The 13,878-nt window shown below is 48.7% G+C and overlaps 1 protein-coding gene and 1 long non-coding RNA gene across 6 annotated transcripts in view; both read left to right on the top strand.

Moving 5' to 3' along the window:
- The window catches only part of LOC106725049, a 9,426-nt gene extending 885 nt beyond the window's left edge, over positions 1–8,541 (top strand). The window contains exons 2-3 of one of the 2 annotated variants that reach the window (XR_001360913.1): positions 1,476–1,689; positions 7,931–8,541. This is a non-coding gene — a long non-coding RNA (uncharacterized LOC106725049). Of the gene's footprint in view, positions 1–1,475; positions 1,690–7,635; positions 7,753–7,930 lie in introns of those variants that run through there. The other variant, XR_001360914.1, reaches the window with a different exon arrangement.
- A 41-nt stretch (positions 8,542–8,582) lies between these two features.
- The window catches only part of LRRC74A (leucine rich repeat containing 74A), a 25,222-nt gene continuing 19,926 nt past the window's right edge, over positions 8,583–13,878 (top strand). For 3 of the 4 annotated variants that reach the window (XM_014534726.1, XM_014534725.1, XM_014534724.1), the window contains exons 1-2: positions 8,610–10,258; positions 12,872–13,044. In XM_014534726.1, coding sequence (XP_014390212.1) covers positions 9,904–10,258; positions 12,872–13,044 — 528 coding nt within the window. In that variant the 5' untranslated portion in view covers positions 8,610–9,903. Of the gene's footprint in view, positions 10,259–12,871; positions 13,045–13,878 lie in introns of all 4 variants that reach the window. The other variant, XM_005860175.2, reaches the window with a different exon arrangement.

Below are 13,878 nucleotides of genomic sequence, written 5' to 3'. Positions count from 1 at the left end.
CCTCAGGCTCCGCCCCCAGCTCCGCCCCGGGCGGCTCACGTGGTCCCGCTGAGCTTCAACAACAACTTTATTGGGGCCGTGGAACACGCGGGGGCGGGGCCTGTTCCCATGGCAATGGACGCGACCTGGCTCCGGGAGGCCCGCGAAGCGCAGGAGTTTCAGATGAGCGCCACGCTGGAAGCTCCCTAGTATTACCCAGAGGATACGATTTTATTCCCACTCCCGCCCCCTAACTTGGGGTCCACCCTGTAACCTCTACGCCCTTCAGTTTTCTCATCTGTAAACCGAGGGAGGGGCTGGGCTTCCCGAAGGCCGCACCCAGCCCTGGCTTCTGTAATCTCACCCTTCTCAGCCCAGAGAAAGGAAAGAGCGATTCTCCATGTTTCTCTTTTTCCTGACCCTACCGTCTTCTCCAGCTCAGATTCTAGGTCACAAGCCGAGTCCACACCTTTGTCTCCTTCCTCATCCTGTTTCAAATGGATCCTCTTTATACCTGATCTAGATAAAGGGGGGCGTCCCATTGGTAAGGGAGTCAAGAAAGGGGGAGAGGGGGCTTCCAAAGGGCAGGCAGGGACCAAGTCTGGTTGGTTGGTTGGCTGGTTTTCATTGAGGTATTTCTCTAGTGTGTACAACAGTGTCAGGCACATAGTAGGGCTAAATACATCTTTGTTGACTGAACAAAGTCATGAAAGGAAGGCCAGGTCCCCTAGCAAGTCTATGCTACCCAAAGACCTCTGTGCGTCTCTCTTCCCCATTCTGCAACCTCCGTCTTCTGCCCCAACCAACTGAAGAAGGAAGGACTATACATACTACCAATTTCAGTACCCAGTGTCTGAGCTGTGCAGTTTCCAATTTGTGGCTGCAGCCTCGGTTGTTCTGGGAAGCCCTCTGGGGAGTCACCAGATCCAGGACCAGCTGGATACATCATAACACTGAAAGGCTAGAAGGAGGAAGCAGGAAAGAGTCAGTATTGTGGCTTTCTGGCTGTTTTCCCTTAGCTCCCGAGAAGTGTACCTTCAGGCAACAGCACGCCTGCCTTGGCCTCCCATGAAGCAGAAGCCCCAGGAGCAATCTGAAGGTTTAGAAACTAGTACACAAATGTTACCTAAGGGTCCCCCAAAGTCAGGCCCACGCCTTTGATGTGGCTTAAATAGCCCTTCCTTGTACCTTCCTGCCATTTTGCCCCAATAGTTACCCAGAAATCCAAGTTCCAAACCAGGCCCTAAATCAAAGTATTTATCTAGAGACTATTTTTATCATTTTGTGAAATTAGGGTTTCCTTATCCACTTGGAAAATGTCTTAAAAATAAAAACTCCTAGGTCCTACTCAGGTCTGAGGTGGAGCTCTTAAAAACTGACCAAGTTATTCTGGTTACATTTTGGGAACCTCTGCAGAAGGATCTAGCTCAGCTGGGCTATTCATTGCAGGTATGGGTAAAGGGTGTCAGGCTAATTGATGCCATGTTCTTTCAAAGGCTTTTCCTGAGGCCAATGGAGAACGGCTGGCCTCCTTTTGTTTCCTGATCCATAATCCGATCTGTTGGGAAGAGTAGGATGATGTAAGGATCACAAGCTTTGGAGTTGGACCATCTGCGCCCAGATCCTGGCTCTGCCACTTTCTACCCTTGGAACTTCTCAGGTTACCCTAACCTCTTGGAGCCTTAGTTACCTCACTGTGCTCAGCCCAGGGTAAGCTCTCAATGTTTACTATTATATTTTTAAAATTTAAGCCAAAAACACCTCTGGCTACTGATAATGGAGGGTCATCTTCTACAATCCCTGGCAGAAATAAGGGCCCTTCAGACTGCAATATGGCATTGCTAAGCAAGCCATGACTACAGATTCCAAGGAGACTTGGCCTAGAGAAGTGCAGACACAGGCTTCCCCATCAAAGGAAAATTACAAGTATAACCTACACCATCTGCAGCCTCATGATGTCAGAAATATTCTAAGAGAGACCGATGAGCCCCTCAGTTCACCCCCCCTGTGATAACAGTGGAAGCAATGCTAAACATCTGTGTCCACCATTGAGTGGTTTCAAGGGTGCAGACCTATCTAATAGGGCAAGTGGAAGGTTTTGCAATACTTTGAGGAATTTAAAATGTTCTTTCAGAGGCAAATTTCCTGTATATAAGAAATTTATGCTTTGAGCTTTCAAATTTTACTCTGCCAACACATATTTGTGGAAATTCGATATGAGAGCTGCCTTTATTAATCCATTGGTTAACTACACAAGGTGGCATAATGCTTCCCTTGGGATTTCAGAGGCTACTGACCAAGGCCTAGAGTAGTGTTGTCCAAGAGAAATATAATGTGAAGCAGATATGTAACTTAAAATTTTCTAGTAGCCTCACATAAAAAGAAAAAAGTAGGTGACATTAATTTTAATATATGTAACCCCATATATCCAAAAAAAAAATTAACATGAAGCTCATGTCATCAACATTTTTAAATGAGATATTTTATGTTCTGAAAATATTTTTTTGGCACAACTGGTGTGGCTCAGTGGTTGAGAATCAACATATGAACCAGGAGGTCACATTTCAATTCCTGGTCAGGACACATGCCCAGGTTGCAGGCTTGATCCCCAGTGGGGAGGTGTGCAGGAGACAAGCAATCAATGGTTCTCTCTCATCATTGATGTTTCTATCTATCTCTCCCTCTCCCTTCCTCTGTCTGAAATCAATCCTATATAATAAAACCCTAATATGCAAATCGACGGAACAGCGGAAAGACCGGTCACTATGACACACACTGACCACCAGGGAGCAGACATTCAATGCAGGAGCTGCCCCCTGGTGGTCATTGCACTCCCACAGGGGGAGCACCGCTCAGCCAGAAGCTGGGCTCATGGCTGGTGAGCGCAGCAGTGGTGGTGGGAGCCTCTCCTGCCTCCGTGGCAGTGCTAAGGATGTCTGACTGCGAGAGGTTGCAGGCTGGGTTGAGGGACCCTCCCCCAGGACCCCCCCCCTCCCCTGAGTGCACAAATTTTGTGCACTAGGCCTCTAGTAAAAACATATTAAAAGTAGTTTTTTAAAAAGTTCTTTGTGCTAAGTTTTTGAAATCCAACGTGTTTCAGGTGAACAGCACATCTTAATTCAGACTAGCTATATTTCAAGTAGTTACAGTAAGTGACTATCATATTGAACCTGTGCAGGTGTAGAGGACTCAAACAGCCTCCTAAATAGGATAGGTAGAAAAGAATTGTCTATGTGTAACTCTATGATAACTTGAGACCCATACACTCCCAGTAACTTGCCTTCTCTGAGCCCCGTGTTTCCTCTGGCATCTCAGGATTTATGTCTAGATATTCCCAGAATATACCAGATCGGTCTAAGCTGATGCATTCATTCACTCCCTTACTCACTGATTCATGTGTCATGTGTTCATTAGAGATTTCTCAAGTACTCATCAATGTTTACCTCACCCTTGTCTTTTCTTGACCTCATTCCTCCTCTCTCATTAAAGACACTACTATTAGACTCACAGTATTCCCTGCCTCCAGTCCTCCCTCCATTACTAATGTGGATGAGCCATCTCAAATCCTAGAAGCTCATTGTCACCCCTCCTCACTGACCTCATTCCCACTGTACTTTAGACACCCATGATGTGTCATTACTGGGTACTGCTCCACCTCTGAAATCATAAATTCACAAACCCCCTCTGATGGGTCACCCCTTGGCTTTCTGCCTTTCCCAGTTTCATTTCTGCACACTGTTCTTTAACTCCATCAAACCCTTGAGTTCTCTGTTCTGCCCTCAAGCTTCCCCTTAGTCACCTTTCAATCCCCCTCAGGCATCCTTTAAAACGCTCTCATCCCAATATCAATTTTCTTGCCCACCATTCCTTGATTACACCTGCCCAGGTTCAGTAAAGCCATTCTTCTCCTTGGCTCTTACATCTGGGCTGCTGGGCACTGGTGTGTAAAATTACCAACAGATTGGAGCTATTAGTGGGCTGGTCTCCAACCTCACTTCAGCCCTCAACCCTCCCCAGCAATCCTGTGTTCTTAATTCGTTTTCTCTCCCATTTCCACAAACTTGCTGTCATATTGCCTCCCTTCTTGCTCTCTGAAGATCATCTCCCTACCAACTTTAGAGAAAAAGTAGACCCACCAAGTGAAGTCCCTCTACTCCCGGTTGCCACACCAACACACTGACTGGCAGGCACAGCCAACTGTTCTTCCCTCCCAACACAGTGACTGAAAACCCCACCAGGCTTGGAGTCCCCTCCTTCCTGCCTTCTCAGAGGTTGTGCTCCTCCTTTTACCCCTCTCCTGTTCTTCCCTGACTTCTTTCCATCAACATTTAAACTTGCTCAAATTGCTCCTATATTATGAAACCCTCCTTCAGCCCCTGTCTGGCAGGCACAGCCAACTGTTCTTCCCTCCCAACACAGTGACTGAAAACCCCACCAGGCTTGGAGTCCCCTCCTTCCTGCCTTCTCAGAGGTTGTGCTCCTCCTTTTACCCCTCTCCTGTTCTTCCCTGACTTCTTTCCATCAACATTTAAACTTGCTCAAATTGCTCCTATATTATGAAACCCTCCTTCAGCCCCTGTCCCCCTCCAGCCCCCCCCCCCCATCTCCTCACTTCTCCTCCACAGCCAAGCTTCTTCAAAGAGTTTTCTGTTCCTGCTGTCTATACTTCCTCACATCTCATCACCTTCATTCCACTAAATATAGCTTCCACTCTCATCACTCCACTAAAACGTCCCAATGCCTTCCTTGTTGCTAAATTCTATGGACATTCTCCGGGCTTTATTATTTCTTGAATATTTTGTAATTTTGCATCTCTCCCCCCCCCCTTTTGTAAGATTCTCTTCCCTTAGTTTCTGTGACATTGTTTTCCTTCTAATTCTCTGGACATTTTGTCCTAGTGTCTTTTATTTCTGTTCCTCCGACCCCCGCCCTCCTCCTTTCAATGATGGTGTTCCTAGGATTTTATCCTTGGCCTCTCTCCTCTTCTTACTTTAAAGTTCTTCCTGGAGAAATTTTCACCACTCCAATGGCTTCAAGTACCATCCGCGTACTGACAACTCACACATCCACATTTTTAACCTTTTCCTGAGCTACTGACACATGAATCCTTTTGCCCATGGATCTCCCATAGGACTTCCCAGGGACATATCCAAGATTCAACACACCCAAAGTAGTACTCATGACCTTCCCCCACAATCCCCCAAAAAACCGCTGCCCTGGCTCCTCTGTCCTTTTCTTTAGGAATGGCACAGTCATCCACCTGGCCTCCTGGGTTTACATCTCCCCTTTCACTTTCATATCTGATCTGCCCCCAAGTCCAAGTAGTTTGGCCTTTATATTCATTCAGTCCACTTCATCCCTGCAGCCACTCCTAACTGATGTTGCTCCTCTTCCTATCTTCAATCCACTCTTGACCCTGCAGCCAGAGCTGTCTCCCTGCTATTCGAGTCATGTCAGGTCACACTGCTGCTTAAAGCCTTCCCCCGTCCCCCAATTCTCAAATACAGGCCAGACTCTTCAGCATAGCATTGAAGGCCCTTCATTATTGGCCTCTGCTCACCTCCCATCTCATCTCTGTTTTTCTTTCCCACCACCACTTCCCCCCATGAGAATCACACTCCAGCCTCATTAAACAACTTGAGACTCCCTCAACATGCCATAGGGACTTTGTATATATTTTTCTCACCCTCAAATACCTTTCCTCCCCCAGTGAGCCTACCCCATCTCTCTGCCTTCACCTGGTTACTGCCTGATGGACCTTCAGGTCTCAGCCTAGACATTCCTTCCTCAAGGTTAACAGTAGCTTAATGCTAGGTCACCATGCCTATGTCATTCACCTCACTTCATCTAATGTAGGCATTGTATCATCTCACATCATCATGAGAAGGTAAGTACAGTACAAGAAGACATTTTGAGAGAGAGACCACATTCACATAAATTTTATTATAGTATATTGTTATAAGTTTTCTATTCTATTATTAGTTACTAGAGGCCTGGTGCATGACATTCGTGCACTGGGGAATGGGGGGTCCCTCAGCCCAGCCTGCGCCCTCTCGCAGTCCAGGACCCAGGGAGTGGGCATAAGCTGGCAGGCAGACATCCCCTGAGGGGTCCTTAGCGCTGCTGCAGAGGTGGAAGAGGCTCCTACCACCTCTGCTGCACTTGCCAGCCATGAACCCGGCTTCTGGCTGAGCAGCGCTCCCCCTGTGGGAGTGCACTGACCACCAGGCAGCAGCTCCTATGTTAAGCATCTGCCCCCTGGTGGTCAGTGTGCGTCATAGCAACCGGTCGTTCCGCCATTCAGTCGATTTGCATATTAGCCTTTTATTACATAGGGTTGTTAATCTCTTACTGTACCTAATTTATAAATTAAATGTCATCATAGATATGTATGTATGTATGTATATATGGGAGAAAACAGTATGTAGGGTTCAGTACCATCCACGATTTCAGGCATCCACTGGGGATCTTGAACTAAGCCCTTGTGGATAAGAGGAACCACGGTATAATATTTTGATAGATAATGCATCATATTGCTGGTTATATGGTTTTTGAAATGCTAGCCCCACAAAAAAACTGAAAGAATGCCTATAGTCAACTGATTTTTAACAGTGGTGAAAAAAACAATTCAATGGAGAAAGGACAGTCTTTTCAACAAATGGTGCTGGAGCACTTGAACATCCACATGCAAAAATGAATCTCGACCTATGCTTCATACCTTATACAAAAAGTAACTCAAAATGGATCATAGGAAATGTTCTGGAAATGGATAGTGGTGATGGTTGTACAACATTGTGCATACACTTAATGCCACTAAATTGTACACTTTAATAGGGTCAAATTGTAGATTTTATGTTAGTACCCTGATAAAAAAAATTTAATGGATCATAGACCTAATATAAAAGTCTTTCCCTCAGACTCTACTTGTCCAAAAGCCTTTCCCCCAAACTATCCTTGTCCAGAGCCCATGAATGCTCCCCAACATAAAGAAACCTCACCCTCCTTGAACTCCTGGAGAATATCCTCCTTATCAATTCCCAGTACTGCTCGTAGGCCCAGGCAAGCAGTTCCTGTGCCCAGTGGCTATTTGGAATGCCTTCCTCCAAATTTTCTAATGTGCCTTTTGTACCTAAGACCACCTTGTCCTGTCCAGAGGTTAGACTAAGACCTACATATTCTCTAGTCCCAATTTCTCTCCTTCCAGGACAATTTCTTATCCTTTCCATCAATGTAGGGTTGACCAGATGATCCAAGGGTCTCCATGACTGGTGCCTACCACATTATGCCAGGAGTTGATCACTCCCTTGGCCTGTTTGATATATCTTTCAAGAAACCACATGAGATTGGACCGCTAGAATGGTATCACCATGCTTATTTAGGGTGACTCGAGTTGTTTATATGAACAGGAGCTCTGCCAGAAATATTTGCCCAGGATCCTCACACTCTAGAGGTGGCCCTGTCAATTTCTCTCTTGTTATATAATATACCCTGAAAGCTCCATGTTAATCATGTCTGCATCCCCTCCCCACAATGGTGCTTCTCTTAGTGCCTTGCTCTATATTTTTCAGATTGATTGCCTGAAGAAATGACTAACATCTCAGATTTACATATTTCTTTTGATCCAAGGATCTATGTTTTCCCTACACAAATTCCTAGATCTTCATCATTCTTCTGAGTGGCAAAGAGGCATTTTCATGTCCCCGAGCCCTGTAGTCACTGACCTGAACGTTGATGTGCTGAAAGCTTATCAAGAAGGAACAAACATGCCTCCAGAGTCTCTTGACAGTAAACTGCAAGTGAACTTCAACTCCAACGAACGTGAATACAGCCACGCGTGGGAATGATGGTTGAGTGGTTTCAAGTTAGGCAGCCCAGTAGTTTGGATTGAACAAAGGTTTTGGCTGCAACAAATTGTAGTGATAGAACATATGTTTGTTGTGCTTTGCTTTAGATCTTCTGCTTCAAGATTGAGGATACTCTCCCAAGGGGGAAAAGAACAAAGGAAGGAGAACTGGGTAGAAGAAAACAGACTTCACCCATCACTGAAACATTTCGTACCTGAAGCACAACCACCTTGAGAGAAGAACATGGTGGCAGCTCTTCACAGTCACCTGATTGAGGGGCTTGGGTTTGGTCCTGACTCAGAGGGAAATACACCACCACTGAGAGGCACCCCCACAGCACCTTCGTAATCACAGCCAAGCCTTAGCTTGGTCCCAGCAGACATATGAAAAAAGATGACTGTCAGAGCCACCAAGAGGGTGGCAGACTTGCTGTTACCAGGTCCACTCACATGGATCACAATGTCTGCATGAGGTCATGGAATGTTGCCGATGAAATGAAAGTGGCTCCTAAGTCATAAAGTTGCAGGCAGATGGACATCCTTTTGACAGGGCTCCCAGGAATTGAGCTGTGACACTCTCCCTGATGATTCTGGGAAGTACATATCTCTTCCAGAGTTGGGGTCAAATCCATACATGCCCAGTTCCCACCAAAGCCCACTCTCCCCAGGGCTTGCAGGGATAGAAAGATAACCACACGCCTCCAGATTTGTCTATGTGAGAACAGAGAGCACAAAGTTTGAGACCGAGGTGAATGGACAGGTGTGCTTCTTAGGGAAGCAGCAGAAAGGTGGCAAGAAGCTGGCAGCAGCCCCCGAGAGGCCCCTGGCACCATGGACAATGATGAACCTCTTGAGCCTGAGACAACAGGTGAAAAGGCATCCCATCTCTCACCACTCCAGCCCTTCCAGGCTGCCTCAGTGTAATACCCAGTGATCACATGGACCCAGAAACCTAGTGCCCTTCTTTCTTGGGACCCTCTAGATTTGGGATGATGTATTACATTGACTTGGCTTCGGGACTTGCCAAACAGGGAGTGAGAGCGTTGAATGCATGTTGTGCTAGAATTGGCTCCTACCAGTTCTAGTCGACTTTGAATTTCATTTTTTGAGCTGCTCTACATCATGTTGGCAGTTTGAAATCACCCATGTCGGGAACATTTACACCACTGGAATTGGCCATTACTACACATCAGAATTTTTTTTTCTGGAGAGCCAGTTAGACATTTACCAGCGTTCCACAGCTTGGATGGAATTCTAAAATTGTTTGACTACTGAGGAAATTAAGGCTCAGAAAGTCATCACCTCTGGATAGCTAAATTTTCTGGCTAATCTGCTGTATGTCTTCTAACTACCAGGCCACTAGCTACTCCCACCCCTTATTACACAGACCTTACCTTATAGGCTGGGAAATACATGTTGGGGCTTGGGTCTATAGACAAGGACTAAGAAAGACACAGACCTGTGTGGACTCATTAGGAACTCCCGTCTTAGAACAAGGGTGGTCAAAACTTAGGACCCCTGCCACCAATGCTCAGTCCACCCGAAGGATAGGCTGTTTAGGTTCTGACAGGCCACCTGGCAGTGCAGCCTGGCTTCCCCAAACCACTGCTTCCCGCTGATATAGGACGAGCTGTGGACACCTGCGTGTAGCTGTCAGGAACCCTCAGCTGGTCCCCGATCACTGGCCCAGTGGCAGAAAGTCCATGTCTAGCAAGCGAGGGAAGCTCAGAACACGTGTATTTAATTATAGCAATGAATTTAACCCCAGGGGGATTTTGCAAGCCCTGCCTTCTTCGTGGTCATAAAATAGATGTAGGGTTGGAAGGAGGAGAAGCTACGTCAAAGTCTTAGGAATCCAGTTATCCCTCTCGATTCCTGAGACCGCTCCTGTTCCGGTTTATTTTACCTTTGACCGAGTCGCCTGCCCTGCCCGTGGCCTTCACCATCATTCAGAGCAAAGCAACTCTGAACCCCACCCAAACCAGTAAGAAAGAGAAGAGGGAGCAAGAAGCCAAAGTCCGAGTCAGGCCCAAAGTGGGGAATAGATCAGCAAGTCTCCAGAGAACACGAGGAGGGGTAGCATGCGACCCCACGGATGCTGGGGGCGGGAGGCAGCAGTGCTGGGGAGGAAGGGCTTGCAGAATGGAGTCCTTGGTGTCTGGAGCCACGTGCAGCTGGGGGACAAAGGCTGCAGCCAGGACCTGGGAGGCAGAGGGGGAAACCGAGGTGGAGGGAAGTGGAAGTGGCTCTACCTGAAAGGCTGGCGGGTTTCATTTCCAACATCACGGAGATGCGTTTTTCTTCTAGAGGAGACTGGAACCCAGGCGACACCACATAGCAGTGATGAAACGCTCTACTGTGAGGCCGAAGCCGCCCCGGCCTCGGATAAAGGGAAACCCACCCGGGAGAGTTCAGAAACAGACCTCGAGATTGAAGGTGAAAGTGGGCTTTCGGAGGTGTGGGGGGACAGACCTGACTTCCCCAGTTGGCGGGTGAGCCGCGTGGGCACCTCAGCTTGTTGAATGCTGGACCAGTCAATGAGCGGGGATTTCTGGTGTCACAAATGTTTCCACACGTGGCATCTTGTGTCGCCTTCACCACAGCCCCAGGAGGGAGGCATTATATTACCTGCCTTGACAGAGGAGGAAACTGAGGCTTAAAGAGATTGTGTGAGTTGCCAAAGGCCACCGAGAGCTTACCAAGGCTTGCTGACACCCAGTTCACCCCACCCTGCCAATCTGCCTCCAGCATTCCATATCCCAGGGGCCACCGGCGTGTTTGTGGCCCAACCTGCATCCTGGTGACGTTCCTCTCCTCACACTGGAGTTTGTGTTCCCCTGCGTGAGAGCCCCTGACAAATCCAAGTGCATGGCCATGGGGGGTGAGGGTGGGGGACTGTCTCAGCTGCAGCAAAGACTCTGTTACTGCAAACAGCCCCTCCACCTTCCTCTTCCTCTTCCTCCCAGTCTCCCCAACAAGGGAAGTGCCACAAAGAACACATGTGAAGCAAGGCGAGAACAATGCCGGCCCCTCCAGCTGGGCCAGCCTCACACCTCCCAGCTGAGGCCGGCCCAGGGGCCCTTTCTCTCCTGTGTCCTGACGGCTGGGTGGCGGGCAGTGATCAGAGGCGGTAGAAACGCAGGCGAGCCTGTTCTGCCAAATCCAACCGTCAAATTCCTCTATACAGTCAGTTCCTAACCCCTGCCAAGGTCAACATACTGTTCACCCCACACACAGACCTGCTCCCTGCCCCTCTGGGCATCTTGTGGCTTGTGGCTCTGTTTTCCTCTCTCTCTCTCTCTCTCTCTCTCTCTCTCTCCCATTCTCTCTTTCTTTCCTTCTTTCTTTCTTTACTCTTTTCTCCTTTTCTTTCTTTTTTTAAATTTATTTATAGGTTGTTGCTCTTTTTTCTACTTTTCCACTTCAAGTCCGTTGTGAATGTTGCTTTCAACACTGAATGTTTCACAGTTGGAAGATGCGGAACCCCTGCTTCTACTCATTCCTCTCCTCACCCCCACCCCCTGCAAGTGGTAATAGCGTTGCAAGCTGCCCCTAAAATACAACCACAGTGAATACAGCTGGAAGGGGTCAGCAGAATCAGAGCAGAATCAGTGCCAGGGACACAGCTGGGGGCTCCCTATGCTGCTTTGGCAACGGAGAACCCCTAATGATTACATTTGGTGCCAGCTCTGTGCTGAGAGTGGCTCCACTCCTGGTGCCCCTGCAGCTGGGGCTGAGAAGCTGGGACCGGGGCAGGGAGGGCTTCCCGGGACGGCCTGAGACAGGAGCCCCTGGGAATATAAGCTGGTGTGAGGCGGCAAAAGAGGGAGAGAAGGGAGCAGAAGTTGCTCAGCCACCTCATGCTGTTTCTCCTATGCAGCGAGTGTTGTTCTCCCTCAGGTGACTTTGCACCCCAGGGAATACTTGGCAAACTGGGCTGGGGGGATGCTACTGGCCAGGGACTGTGCTACATCCCTGCCCTGCACACGACAGCCCCTCACAGCGGGGAACGCCCAACACTGAGTGTCGGTCGGTCGGTCGGTCAGTAGTGCCCAGGTTGAGAAACCCTGCTCTATAACCATCGCAGAGAGAAGGCCAATGTGAAGCTGTGCCTGCAAAAGCAACTTTCTTGTCAAGCTGCTGTCTAATCACCAACAAAGCTCTCACTGTCCGCCTTAGAAACGTTTGGGGTGGCTTGGCCAAAGGCCCTGGGATCCGAAGGAAAAACAGACACAGGCTTAGACTCCAGCTGGCCTGGGACATCTTGCCAGTGGGACATCGGCATCCAGGCAGGCCCACTGCCCGCTGCCCGCTGCCCGCTGCCCACGGGCCAGGCTGTCTAAAGCCTACAGACAAAGGCTCCAGAAGGTTGGAATGGAGATGTGAAGGCCTCGTCTGTCAACTGCCTTGAGCACTGTGTGTAATCTGGGCTAGCTTTGTCATTGGGAAAGTAGGGATCACAGATCTTTTTAAAGAAAAAAATGACATGCAAGTCTGCGAAAGAGGAACGCCGACTCACATGCAAGTTTCCTTGTTTCTGGCTGGTTTGGGGGTCTCTCCATCTTGCCTTGATTTGCCCCCGTGAGAAGCCTACGTGGGCTTTTTAAGCTGGTACTTCTCTAAGTCGTCAGTGATGCTTTGGTTATGGCTCACATCTTAACAGTGGTAGCAAAACTAAAAGGGAAATGGAGACTCCCTCAACCATCACAGGTCGCCAGCTTCTCATCTGGCTTTTCAGAGCTGCCCCAAGGGGAGACTAGGCCTTCATGCACTCTGGGTGATCAGTCCCTGGACACGGCCAACCCAGGAAGCCGGTGGGGCTACTTTTCCTAGGGGAGCCTGGGGCCTAACCTCAGGGGCTTGTGTCATCCCAAAGGGAGACGCCCATTTGAGGCTTTCTGGACGGGAGTCTCCCTCCCACTGCTGGCTGACTTCCCAATTGGAGCTGCCCTCTTAACTGACACCCAAGGGACAGGTCAGAAGGGAACATGGCCTGGTGTCAGAAGAGATAAGGCAAAGGCAGAAGAGAATTCACATCTTTTTCTGCAGATACTGAGAAATATTTCACCACCGGGCAAAAGGAGCTGTACATGGAGGCCTGCAAACTGGTGGGCGTAGTGCCTGTCTCTTACTTCATCCGGAACATGGAGGAGTCCTACATGAACCTCAACCACCATGGGCTGGGCCCCCACGGTACTAAGGCCATTGCGATCGCCCTGGTGGTGAGCATGCCGGTGGAGGCACATGAAGCCTGGCAGAGGTGGGGGGGGAGGTTTGACAGGGTGATGGGACCCTAAATTGCATCTGGGATGCCCACCCTGCCATAGGCTCGGCTGGACTGCCCATTTTCCCAACAGTCAGGGACTCCCCAATAGGTCCAGGGAAGGAGGCTGCTAGAGCCCTGGGCCTTGGAAGTTTGTGCTCTTTCCTCTTCGGGAAACAAAGGCACCAGCCTGTGGGGCCCGGAAAAGTGGCCGGGCTGGGTGCTAATTCGAGAGCATGGTACACAAGGTCAGCCTGGGTCTCAATCCCAGAGCTCACCTTTGCTATAAGTGGGTTCACTCCTGAACCATTCCATTCAGGGTCTGCCTTTCGCAACGTTATGATCCTTAAGGCTCACACTGTAGAGTGGGTCAGGTTTTCCCATAGGAATAATGTTCTCCCTGGGCTTGGCATGGGCGAACAAGCACTTGCCCTTGAATTCATCATAGCTCTCTATAATCCTAACTGATTATGTACGGAGCTGATTCCTGTCCCAGGAAAACAGAGAATGTAACAGCTGTACGTGAGCACTACACTGTTTGTTCACTTAGGACAGTAAAGGGCAAGTTCGATTAATAAAAGAAAAAGCACTCACTCGTTTTTTGGAAATGCAAGAGCATTTGCATTTAGCTCATGCCCATTAAGAAGTTACATAAAATGCGAGGTTGTGCTGCTTTCTGGGGAGGGTGAGGAAAGGAAAGGAAGAGCAGAGAAAGAACAAAGCCATCTTGAAATTTATTGAGCATTAAAAGACTGATTCATGTCGTGTTAGGAATGCATCATAACCTCCTGAG

The sequence above is a fragment of the Myotis brandtii genome, unplaced genomic scaffold (assembly GCF_000412655.1).
Source record: "Myotis brandtii unplaced genomic scaffold, ASM41265v1 scaffold132, whole genome shotgun sequence".
NCBI lineage: Eukaryota > Metazoa > Chordata > Mammalia > Chiroptera > Vespertilionidae > Myotis > Myotis brandtii.
Note: the sequence above shows the minus strand (reverse complement) of the source record. Positions and strands in the feature narration are given on the sequence as shown.